General features: G+C 41.7%; 1 protein-coding gene and 1 long non-coding RNA gene across 6 annotated transcripts in view; one reads left to right on the top strand and one right to left on the bottom strand.

The window, feature by feature from the left end:
• The window catches only part of Acss2 (acyl-CoA synthetase short chain family member 2), a 43796-nt gene extending 34384 nt beyond the window's left edge, over nt 1-9412 (bottom strand). Inside the window, exons 1-2 of one of the 5 annotated variants that reach the window (XM_087188923.1) lie at nt 9265-9412; nt 3724-3919 (exon numbers count right to left, since the gene is read on the bottom strand). In XM_087188923.1, coding sequence (XP_087045049.1) covers nt 3724-3812 — 89 coding nt within the window. In that variant the 5' untranslated portion in view covers nt 3813-3919; nt 9265-9412. Of the gene's footprint in view, nt 1-3723; nt 3920-8119; nt 8139-8909; nt 9187-9264 lie in introns of those variants that run through there. The other 4 variants (XM_087188921.1, XM_087188922.1, XM_004867890.4 and 1 more) reach the window with 4 other exon arrangements.
• An 84-nt stretch (nt 9413-9496) lies between these two features.
• On the top strand, nt 9497-12401 carry LOC110346316 (uncharacterized). The gene is made up of 3 exons (XR_002390266.2): nt 9497-9689; nt 10724-10929; nt 11068-12401. It is a non-coding gene; the product is annotated as an uncharacterized LOC110346316 (long non-coding RNA).
• Nucleotides 12402-12444: the final 43 nt, after the last annotated feature.

Genomic DNA, 12444 nt, shown 5'->3' with positions numbered 1-12444 from the left:
AGAAAACCTGGAAAATAGTCTTAGTCCTGTCTGCAAAATGTATATAACCTTTAGGTAAACCACTTAGCCTCTCTGGTCCTTAACCTATCAATCTATAAAGAAAATTGACCTAGACAGATTCTAACACTTGCTTAAAGTTCTAAAAATACTATCACCCCCTGAATATTTACTATATGTCAAGCTAAAAATAATAGGCTAAATTCTTCTATTTGGCTAATTAGGATATTTTCCTAAGAGAATTATTTCCTTTGCAGATTATTTCAATGCATATATAATACATGTCTCAAAACAAGAAATGAGCTACAAATGTGACTTGCTAATGCTACTACAGCCATCTAAATGACACAGTTTAAATTGAGAAAAAGCCCCTAAGAAAAGAAAGCTCTATCCAGGTGTATTTACATACATCTCTAATCCCAGCTCCTCTGGAGAATGAATGAGGCAGGAGGATTACAAATTGAAGGCCAGCTAGGCAATTTAGCAATACTGTCTCAAAATAAGAAAATAAAAAAAGAGCTGGGAATGTAGCTCTTGTTTGATGGTAGAGTGTCCCTGTGTTTGCTAGCCAATACTGGCAGAATGGAAATGGATTAGAAGGAGGAAGAGGGGGAGGGGAGGGAGAAGAAGGAAAGGGAGAAGGGAGGAAGGAAGGAAGGTAAACTAGCTCTATAAGAAGGACATCAGGGCCCGGGATTTAGCTCAGTGGTTTCGCTGCCTGCTGCGCAAACACAAGGACCCGAATTCAATCCCTGCTACCAAAAAAAAAAGAAGAAGTACATCAATTGCAGCAAATCACTGAAAAAATGTCATTTTGGGGGCCAGGGATTTAGCTCAGTGGTTCTGCTGCCTGCCTTGCAAGCACAAGGTCCAGAGTTCAATCCCCGGTACCAAAAAAAAAAAAAAAAAAAAAGTCATTTTTTTAAATCATAAAAATTAGAGCAGAGGCCAGGTGTGCTGATACACGCCTGTGATCCCAGCACTCGGGAGGCTGAGGCAGGAGGATCACCACAAAGTTCAAGGCCAACCTGGACTACATAGTGAGTTCGAGTCCAGCCTAAACAGGACTCTGTCTCAAAAAAAAAAAAAAAAAAAAGTAGTGTACAGAGAAGGCAGATTCTAACAGGGAGGACTATGGCAGAGAAGGAGGACTTAATAAAATAAATAACATGATAGAAAGGTTTAGAAAATATTGAGTATTTGATAAAGGCAAATAGTACAAAAATAAGGCAGGAATAGCTGAGTATTGTTGGATACACCTGTAACTCCAATATTCGGGGAGGCTGGGGTAGAAGGATCACAAGTTTAAGGCTAGCCTGGGCAATTTGGAAGCACTATGTCTCAAAATAAAAAATTAAAAGTGCTAGGGTATAGCTCAATAGTGCTTGCCTAACATGCATGAGGTGCTGGGTTCAATTCCCAGCATCACAAAAAGAGAAAAAAAGTCATTATTGGTTCCTGAAGCATGCTTTGGAAAACACTGATTTAACTGACTCCCCCCATTTTACATTTCAGGAAAGAAAGGCTCCTTTAAAGCCTGTTCAGGAAAAGATGGTAGGGGAACTGGCATCTCAAGAAAAAAAAGGCTTCAGGATTTTTTTTTTTTGGTATCAGGGATTGAACTCAGGACCTTGGTGCTTGTGAAGCAGGCATGGTGCCACTAAGCTAAATCCCCTGCCCACCTTCAGAATTTTTGAAGCAATATTCAGTGATTAGACAAATGTGGACTGTGATTTCTCAGTCTTTCTTTGAGCACCTGAGTTCTTTCAAATCAGGAAACAAGCATTCAGACAAAAGCATCTCCTTTGTAGATTTTTAAAGGTTTTCTGAACCTTAAGGAGCCTAAGAGGAGGGCCCGAGTGTTGGCTTGAGCTCAAGCCATAAGCCCTAGAGCAAGAATCAAAAAACAGACATAATGGTGAGTTTCAGTGGCAGAAGGACCCCTAGTTGAGCAATAGTAATGTGGTAATCAGCCTTTTATGTGCCAGGCTTGATGGCACATGCCTATAATCTCAGCACTTGGGAAGTTGAGGCAGGAGGATTGTGCGCTTAAGCCCAGCTTGACTATAGAGCAAGACTCTGTCTCAAAAAACTAAAAAAAACCCCAAAAAACAAACAAACAAAAACCCTAACATTCAAAGTACAGTGTTTCCAAATAAATTAATAAATAAATACTTTTACAGGATCATCTGATTTTTTAAAACAACCTAGTGAGAAAGATAAAAGTGGAATTACTATTCCCATTTTATGAAAGAGGAAAATGATTCTGAGGTAGTAAAATACTTTGCCTGTGGTCACAGGGCAAGTTAATGGCAGAGTTGGAATAAGAACCTAAATTTCTTGTTTCTCAGATTAGTGTACTTCTCAGTATATCACACAAACTGGGGAAATTTATTTTTTCTTTTTTTGGTACCAGGGGATCAAACTCAGGACCTTGCACTTGCAAGGCAGGCGGCAGCAAAGAAATTTTGACTAATTATTAATTTAGTTCTTCCGTGAAGCATCCAACCCATTCTTATTAACTAGTTTTAAAAAATAGATCAGTTTGCAGACTGCTTATGGGTGGTGGCAGAAGTGATACCCCAGTTACTGGAACTTCAATGTCTTATTTAGGTTAAGTGTAGTAATACTTCCTAGAGAGCTACATTGCTAGGAAAAGGAGGTCTTAGAAAGTTCCTACAGGACTGAGTAGCTGAGGAAGCTGTATTGCCTAGTTCTACAAGCAAGGAATCAGACAGACTTGGGTTTGAATTTTGACTCTGTCACTTTATGACTTTGTTCACTATGTAACATTTCTTTGCTTAAGTTTTACAGCTGTAAAATGCAACTAACACCTATTTTGCAAAGCTGTTAAGAGGTTAAGGTAAGGAGTTAGAGTAGTATACAGTATCATGTTTAAAAATTTAAGCTCTGTCTTATACTACCCAGGTTTGAATCTCAGTCCTGCTTCTTGTTAGGTGTTTGACTTCAGAAGTCATTGAATTTTTCAGAATTTCAGTTTCCATATATGTAAAATGAAGAAAAGAAATAGTGCTATCATAATTGCTGTATCAAATGAGATAGTGTTTGTTAAGCACTTAAGCATAATGTCTGGCACATAGCCCAGGAAAAAGTAACGATAACAGTGATAGTGATGGTGAAAAATCCAGTATTCACGTTTTCTTCCCAAAGCAAGAATGGGAAAGAAAGCTACTCAGTCCTGTTCTCTTCCAGTTACCACCCCCTCCCTTCTTCCTCTTTAACCATAGGCCAAGAACGCTAGCCAACAAGGCAATACACATGGTTTTAAATTCAATCTTATCACATACTGTTCATGTTTTTTTTTCAGTACTTAAACCTAGGACATGCTAGGTAAGTGCTCTACTACTTACTGAGCTACATCTCCAGCTCTTTTTATTTTATTTTGAGACAGGGCCTTGCTAAATTGCCCAGTTTGGCCTTGAACTTTCTATCCTCCAGCTTCAGCCTTCCAGAGAGCTGGGATTACAGGTGTGTGCCTCCACACCCAGCTGGTTATGAGACTTTGAAGAAAAGAATTTAACTTCCTTGAAGTATTTTTATGATACTTTGTTTACTCTGAGGTGTTATAAGCACCAAATGACTTAATAAATTTTAAAGTAATTAAAATTATATAGTGTGAAACACTATATAATAGTATAGTGTGACTATATAATAGGATAGGTGACTCTTTTTATCTGGCACAAAATAAAAAATAAATATTATTACCAGTAAAAAGCAACTTTATCTCCAAGTTTCTTCTCATGGACATTTCGATCCAGTACATTGTAGCAGATATTGGTAGTTGCTCCTTTCATCCATTCAATGAAGATTTTTCCTTTAGTCACATCAAAGTTATACTGCAGGAATGGGCCGAGACATGGGGTCTTCCAATAAAATTCCTTGGCAATATCTCCCCAAAACTCTGCAACAACAAAAAACCCCAGGCAACATAACTAAGATTTTCAGAGATATTTGTCCTATGATGGCTTACCAATCTATGCATGGGACCAAGTTACAACTTTCTTATCCTAGGACCCTTCCTCACCTATCTAATCTTGTCACCTACCATTCTCCTTGCAGAAGCTGCTTTTTTTTTTTTGCTACCGGGGATCAAACTCAACACCTTGCATTTGTGAGGCAGATGCAGTGCCATTGAGCTAAACCACCAGCCCTACCATTCTTCGAATGTACTTTTATTTCCATGGGCTGAATCTTGATTCAAATTCTTCCCTTTGTCCTTAAAACTGTCTACCCATTTTTCATAGTAAGTATTCAATAATTTTTTTCTTTTGTGGTACTAGGAGTCATGCCGGTAAAATTTTTAATGAAATAGTGAAAAGAAGAAATTGTTTTCCCACAGACATGACCATCTTTTGCTTCTCTCAAATTGTTCATTCTCTCTTCACAATCATTTATTGAGCATCCCCTTCCTTCTATTACCACTTACACAGTGTTACTGTGTGTCAGATGTTACTTTAAACTCTTTACATGTAGTATTTCATTTAATCCTTATCATGAAGGAAGTATTATTTCACTCTCATTTTCATTGTTTTTTTGTTTGTTTTGCTTTGTTGGTTTTTTGAGACAAGGTCTCACAATGTAGTTTAGGCTAGGCTTGAACTCACTATGTAGCCCATGGTGGCTTCAAACTCGGTAATCCTTCTGCCTGAGCCTCTCAGAGTGCTGGGATCACAGCCATGTGACTGGCTCACTCTCATTTTATAAATTTGAAAATCAAGGGTCAGAGAGGTTAACTAAGTTGCCTCAGGTTACACATTTTACCTAAGTCAAGATTTGAACTTTGGTGAGGAAGATATTTTTGCTAAAAACCAAAAGATGAGTTTTTCTCTAGTTTCTCACCAAATGAGAGCACAAATATCGGATGTGAGGGAACCTGGACTTATGTTAAGAGAAACTCTTTGAGGCCAAAACACTAAGAATAAAGAAAACAAGAACTAATGCTGGGATTTATACATAATTGAGCAGATCATGCAATTATTCTGTGCATGATAAGGAATCTGATATTTATCCCAAGGACATGGAAAGTCATTAAAAGGCTTTAAACAAGAGAGCTACCTGATCAGATTTACATTCTTAAAAATCTGCCTTTTTTTTTTTTTGGTACCGGGGATTGAATTTAGGACCTTGCGCTTGCAAGGCAGGCAGCAGAACCACTGAACTAAATGCCCAGCCCAAAAATTTGCCTTATTACTCTGGAGAAAATATACTCAACAAGTAAGACAAGCAAAGGCAGAGAATTAAGGATGAGTACTGGTTTGGGAGTCATAGGGGAAAGAGACACTTAGAACTTAAACAAGGGATGAAATCTTAGAAATTATGACCCCCTAGTTTCATAAGAAACAAAATCATATAGACTAAATAATTTGTTCCAGGTTCCATGATTTAGAATTTATACAATCTAGGCTAGACATGGTGGTATAGGCCACTCTCAGCTACTCAGAAAGCTGAGGCAGTTCAAGACCAGGTTGGGTGACACCTTGAGGCCCAGCCTCAAAAACAAACAAACAAGGCTGGGGATGTAGCTCAGTGGTGCTGCGCCTGCCTGCCAAGTGCAAGGAGGTCCTGAGTTCAATCCTAGTTTCTGCAAAAAAACAAACAAACAAAAGAAAAAATAATTTAAACAATCTACATGGAGAGAAAAGACTAATACAAGAAATAGTTTTGAATATACAAAAGAATATAATTTAAAGCTAAATCACAATCTATTAAGGAAATCCAAACTATATCAATATTAAGGTGCATTATATACTAATAAAACTAACAAAGATTAAACTCACTGGTTTGGTGGTCCTGGGAAAATAGATATACCTATACAATAATGACATTGTAAGAAATCAGCACAATCTTATTGGATAGCAGGGCAATGGCTGACAAGAGCCATAAATTTTTTGACCCTTTTATTGGCTAACTCAACTTTGAGGAATATACTCAAGAGAACAAAGTGATTCCTAAAGAAATGTTTATAGCAACACTGTAAATAATAGAGAAACTGGAAACAACTCAAAACCCCCAAAATTGAACTCAAGACCTTGCAATGCTAGGCAATCTGATGAACACTAATAATGCAATAGGATACTGAATAGCTATTAAGGAAAAAGCATATGGCAACTGGCATTTAGTGAATGCTACTCATGTATCAGAACTAGATTAACTTTATTTAATCTTTATGACAGTATGTTATAGTCCTACAAAATATATATTACTCTAATTTTATAGATGAGAAAACTAAAGCTCAGAAAGCCTAAGAAACTCTCCAAAGGACTATACACTGAACAATGAGAATGCAGACACTCAAAAATATGCTTGCCCAGCTGAGCACGGTGACACACACCTGTAATCTCAGCACTCTGGAAAGCTGAGGCAGGAGGATCGCAAGTTTGAGCCCAGCCTGGGCAACTTTTTTGAGACCTTGTCTCAAAATAAAAAGGGCTGGAGATGTAACTTAGTACAAAGGGCCTGGGTTCAAACCCAGTACTGGGGAAAAAAAAAAAAAAGCTTGCCTAGCATTGTGAGGTCTTGGGTTCAATAAAAAAGAGGAAAAAGACAAGAACAGATTGGGATGATGAATTGGTAGTTTAATTAGGTAGAAAGGAACAGAAGGAAAATGAAGCAGCGAGGTAAGAGGGACTTTCATGTATCCAAGATATCAAGAATGACCTGTTTAGAATGAGGGGTGTGGTAAGACCTAATAGTAGATAAGAATAAAGAGGTGGGGTAGGTCTAGATTAGAGACCTTGAAAGAAAAACAAGTTTAATTTGAAACTGTAGGAAATAAGGAAATACTAAAAATTTTTGAAACTACACAGGAAAGCAAGTGTTTCCAGAATACCATCCTAATGGTTGTTTAGCTAAATCCACTGGAGAGTTTGAAGGTGATAAAACTAGAAAAGAGAACTAGGGAGATGTTTCCTTGATTTAAAATATCTTGTGCAAATGGAAGAAAGGTAAATCTGAGAGAGTTTGAAGGGATATTTGACAGAATTTGATGGAAAGCATACTCTGAGGTCAAGGAAGAAGAAAAGTACCACAAATAGGAGTACAGGCTGAGTAAAGACTGTTTGGTTCAAATCCCAACGCCACAACTATTATGATCATGCAAGTTAGTTTACATCTCTAAGCTTCAGTTTCCTTCTATATAAAAAGGGGATCATAGCAGTTTCCATATCAAATCAGGGTGGAACTGTGCTTAGCAAGCAATAAGCAACAGCAGTATCTATAAATAGGTAAAATATATAGCTTGATATTTTTTAAGGAGAGGTTGATGAAAGAGATTTATAGTTTGGGATAGTGTGATTGAACTCAGTAGGAATTAGAAAATTAGAACAGGTTGGAGAGGGAAAATTGGTAAAGTCTATTCATAGTCATGTTAAATATGGAATAATATCAAGGTACATGAACACAAATGGTCAATAGTCCTGTGCAATATAGGACCAGAGCCTAAGTGAAACACTGGGTACATGGCTAGATATAGAGGAGTTACTGCAGTAGTAATAGCTCACCCCCAGGAAACAGGTGAACTCATGATGTGAGAAAACAAAAAGAAAGAAAAATAAAAAAAGGTCTGAGGACTCAAATTTGGACAGTGCCTGCAGCAATCAACCTCTTTACATTTGATTCAATCCTGTCTTTCATTACTCAGTAATTGCTTCATCCATGTTATTTTTGTTATCAAGTGATCACCATTTATTGAATGTCTGTGGTCATCAGGTAGTCTATAATGCACTTTGCTTATTACCCACTTTAGTCCTTATACAAACCTATGAGGCAAGTATTATTATTCCTATATTATAGATGAAGAAAAGGAAACTCAGAAAAGGTTAAAAATTTGCCTATGACCCACAGTTAATGACAGGCAGAGCCAGAGTAAAGCTGAATTTTCAGTGTGTGATTTGTGGCCTATGCTTTTCCCACTACCAAACATTACACTGCCTCTCAACTGGGGTGCAATTTTGTCCCCTTACCGAGAATAAAGGCAAGACGGAATTTTTGTGGCACATTTTAAGATATGGACATGTATTAGAACCTGAGTTATTGTCGGTGCCCAAATTAAAACAAAAACAAAAACTTGGCTGGAAGTGTAGCTCAGTGGTACAGCACTTACCTAATGTATGGGACCTTCGGCTTGTTTGATCCGCAGTACTGGAAAAACTTATTTTTAAAAACTTGACATTTAGCTAGGGATTTAGCTCAGTGGCCTCCCTCGCCTGCCTCCCTGCCGAGCCAGCCTCCCTGCCTCGAAAGCTCAAGGTCCTGAGTTCAATCCCGGTACCAAAAACAAACAAGCAAATAAACAAACCTTGACATTTAAGTGACTTCTTCAGCCTTATATTGAATGATTTCACTGGAATTGCTGATATACTAAAAAATGGATCTGGGAACCCCAAGATGGAACTAGACCATTTACTGCCTTTCAAGAGTTGCTCAGTTTCCAAGTTAGAGGTCTCAAGAGGCAGTGACTGAGTCTGTGTGAAAGGTCGGCAAAGAACATTCTCTTCTGGCCTCTTCCTAAAGGTGCCCCTTTGGCCCTCAGAGACCCCTTTTCACGTCAGGAGTCTCCTTTTCTCATGGAACTTTCTTCACTGAAACCCTCTACCCAGCTCCTCAAGAAAGCTCACCTCCGCCATGAAACCCCGCATCTCCTAAGGACCCCCCACCTCCTCACGGAACTGTTAAGTAGCTAGGGATCGCCCCAACTGTAAAGGAACCCTCAGGTCGCAAAACTCTCCTCACAGAACCCCATCTCCTCCCGGAATTCCTTTTCTTTCTCCTCAGAGCACCACAATTCTTATCTCAGTGAAACTCCACCTCCTCACGCACCCCTCCGTTTACCAAAAGAACCTGCCCATCTCCTCTCCTCACTGGCGCCCTCCGGCTCCCGGGCCCAGCCTCACCCCGCGGTTCCTCCACAGAGAGCCGGTGCAGCTCGCGGTAACGCTGCAGCGAGCGGACGTGCGCGGCGCGGCTGACCTCGGGCGGCGGAGACCAGCTCCGCGCCCGGCCCCGGGCTCCAGATTCCTCCCGGCCCCCGCTGCCGCTGCAGCTGCGGCCCCGCTCTTCGGGAAGCCCCATCACTCAAGTTCCAAGCACGGCGGCAGCTCCAGCAGCCTCGCCTGGTGCCGGGGAGTGGAAAACAGTCTAACACCCGGAGATGGAGCCTTTATACGAGGGACGGGACCTGGTAGTGGGGTGGGTCCTAGGTAGTCAGGGATGGGCGGGGCCGTGTGGTGAGGGCGGGGCCAGACTTACCGAAGACAGAGATACACTGTACTGTGAAAGTCGAAGGGTAGAGGCGGAGCCGACTTGCCGGAAGGGAAAGAGCCGTAGAGTGAAAGCAGAAGGGGCGGAATGGGGCGTGACCGGAGAGAGTGGGATCGGGCAATCACAGCGCCGGGGCGGGACCAGGCATGACAGGCGAGGAGGTGGACCCATGGAGTGATGGGGAGTAGCCGGGGTAAATGTCACAGGACAGGAGGCAGGGCCATGGAGTGACCAAGCTGGGGTTTTGGAGTGACAGATAAGGGGTTGGCTTAGGGCAGGGCTCTAAGGAGAAAAGGCTGGGGTAATAAGTGGAGTTGGGTCAAGTCCATTGCAGAATCTTCTCGCGGTCTGATCGCACAGTCCCGACTGTCATTCTACCGAGTTGGAAAGCCACATGGAGAGCAGTGTTCCAGGTGACAGCCTTTCCACCAAGTCCCCTCTTCTCTGAGCAACACCCCATTCTGACCTCAGGAAAAAGTCCTCGGCCTTGAGGGCGCAGCCCTCTGAACAGGGCACCCTTCTCTGCTAACCCTGGGCCCTGCTCAAATTTTCTCAGAGTTCTGAGAACGTTTTCATTCTCCTTGCTTCCATAAACCTCCACCCAAATCTAAACTACAAGAATCTTTACGTGAAAACTAGGAGAAGCCTTCAGAAGAAGCCTTTTTAAAACAAAGACAGAAACAAAACGATATTCCTCACTTCACAAATGGTAAACCCAGGAAAGAGAAGTAAGTTTTGTAAGATTAGAAAGTAAATAACGACCAAGTTAGGAGCAAGTTAGAAGAAAGCCTAGGTTCCCTGACTTCAATCTGTTTTTATTGTCTCGAGTTGAAGCTAAGGCTTATAGAATACCAAAGTCTATGTAAATAGGAGGAATCATTCACATTCTCATTGCTTTCCAGCTTCTTTATCTCACTAAGGGATACCTCTCACTTGCCACAACTTGAGCTCAGCTACCTCTGGCTTCCCTCTACTCTCTCCACCCAGAAAGAAGCCTGGCAGGATCCTCTCTCTCCTACCTGCACTTACCACCAATAAGGACTCCCTGACCCACATGTGGTGGTGCACACCTATAATCCCCACACTCAGGAGACTGAGGCAGGAGGATTGCTTCGAGTTCAAGGCCAGCCTGAACTACATAGCAAGACCCAGTCTCAAAAACAAACAACAACGGGGGAGGGATTTACCTCAGTGGTCCCACACCTGCCTGAAAGCACAAGGTCCTTAGTTCAACCCACACACACACCAAAAACCAAAAACAACAACAAAAAAATAAGGGTCCACCCTACTGGTCAACTCATGGGCTCACTGTCAAGTCAAGAAGAATCCTTAAATACCTAAGTCCAAGAGTGAGTCTGAGGTCTGAAACAGTCAGCCTCTGTCTCCTGGTGTCTACGAAGGGCTTACAACTCCTCCCTTTCTGTCTGTTCCTCTGTTCCTTGCCCAGATGACCATAAGCCCAGCATACCCTTAGTAGAAAAGTCTCCTCATGTTCAGACATATAATGCAGAGCCTACTCAGTCCTCAAGAAAAGGATCTCAGGGCCCACCAGGGCACACAGACTTCATGGAGTGGACACGGACACCAGCGATGGGACAGATACTTAATCAAAGAGACATCACTCACATTGAAGGAGCACACACTTCACTGAAGGTATGTGGACTTCACTAAGAGAGTACAGATCTTTCAGGGGAAGAGGTGTCAGATCCCACAGAAAGGCTTGAACTCTGCTACAGGGATGTAAATGCCATTGAACGGCACTGATTCTAATGGGATATAATTTCATCCTAGGAGATACGGATACAGACTTTGCCAAGGAGATTGGACCCCAATGAGAGGACTCCAACCCCACCGAAGAGCCTTCAAATACACTGAAGGAGTGAATATCACTGAGGGGACACAGACTTCACTTAGTGGGGACAGGTCCCACTAAGGAGATCAGACCTCACAGAAGCAAAATAGGACTTCACTGAGGAAATAATGTCCTCTCTGTGGGGAGGAAGCACGTGTAATTCTACCTATAGATATTGAGACAGTCATCATATCCACCCACCTCCACCACACAGCTCTGAGTGACCCTGTCTCTCCTTTCAATCTCTCCCAGCCCTTTCTCTAAAACCCAACAGTTTCCTACCCACTGCCGTCACCTCCTGTCTACAGGTGGTACTGCAGCAGCTGTGCCCATAGTAAATGCTAAAGCTGATTGTCTTTGAGCCCGGAGTCTGGTGTTAGGGAAAGAGTAGTGTGTCCAGGGGCTTGACCTGCTTCCTCCATCTGCCTGTGGGCTGTGTAATAGATATCTGGAGTACAGGACTCGGAAAGAAAACATCTCTCATCCTTAGGAGGTGAAGAAGTAGCACAAGCTGTAGTGCAGTTGCAATTCCTGAAAATGTGGAGGGGATGGATGGGTTTGGACAGAATGAGAATCCACAAGATTAAAGTAATGATGCTGATGGCATTGAGTAACTGCCAAGCCCTTCACAAGGCACCTTCCAACCCTTATTTAATCCTCCTCATAAATCTTTAAAACGAATACTATTGTTCTTTCCATCTTAAACATGAAGGAGACTGTTTAACTCAAGATCACACATACTTTGGCAGTACTATCAGAAACAGAACTCAGATATCTAGACTACAGAGACCCATTCTCTCCCTTTTATCCTCCCCATTCCCCCCTCAACCCCATCTTCCCAGACTATTACTTTTTTTCTCAAAATGTCCTTTCCAGAACCACATCAAAAAACTCTTAAAATGACAATAAATATTCAGGTTCCAAAGACCTTGTTCCAGCTTACTGAATCATGATCTCTGAAATGGAATCTGGGAGTTTGCTTTCAAAGATCCCAACACACACTGAAGTTTGAGGATCACTCTCTTACACTGATGGATCAGGGTTTCCCGATGAGGTTGCTGTTGAAAGAGGATCTGAGGTCAGAAGAGATCCGTTATCCAAGGAGGGGTTTGAAGGTGAAAACACCGTCAGGGATGAAGTAAGAGCTGGGATTTTCAGAAGGTTCTGGAGGTGGGTTGAAAGCAGAGGTCTAGGATGGAAGTAGTCTGAGATTGGATGAAGAGCACCTTATAGTCCAAGGAGAGGTTTGTGGTCCAAGGAGTTTTGGATCTGAGACAAGATCTGGGCTCAAAAGGATTTGTGGTTAGAAAAGGGTC

The sequence above is a fragment of the Heterocephalus glaber genome, unplaced genomic scaffold (genome assembly GCF_053883595.1).
Source record: "Heterocephalus glaber isolate CG9 unplaced genomic scaffold, H.glaber_assembly_v1.0 deba00001532, whole genome shotgun sequence".
In the NCBI taxonomy this organism is placed as follows: domain Eukaryota; kingdom Metazoa; phylum Chordata; class Mammalia; order Rodentia; family Bathyergidae; genus Heterocephalus; species Heterocephalus glaber.
This window is presented reverse-complemented; position numbering and strand designations above follow the sequence as displayed.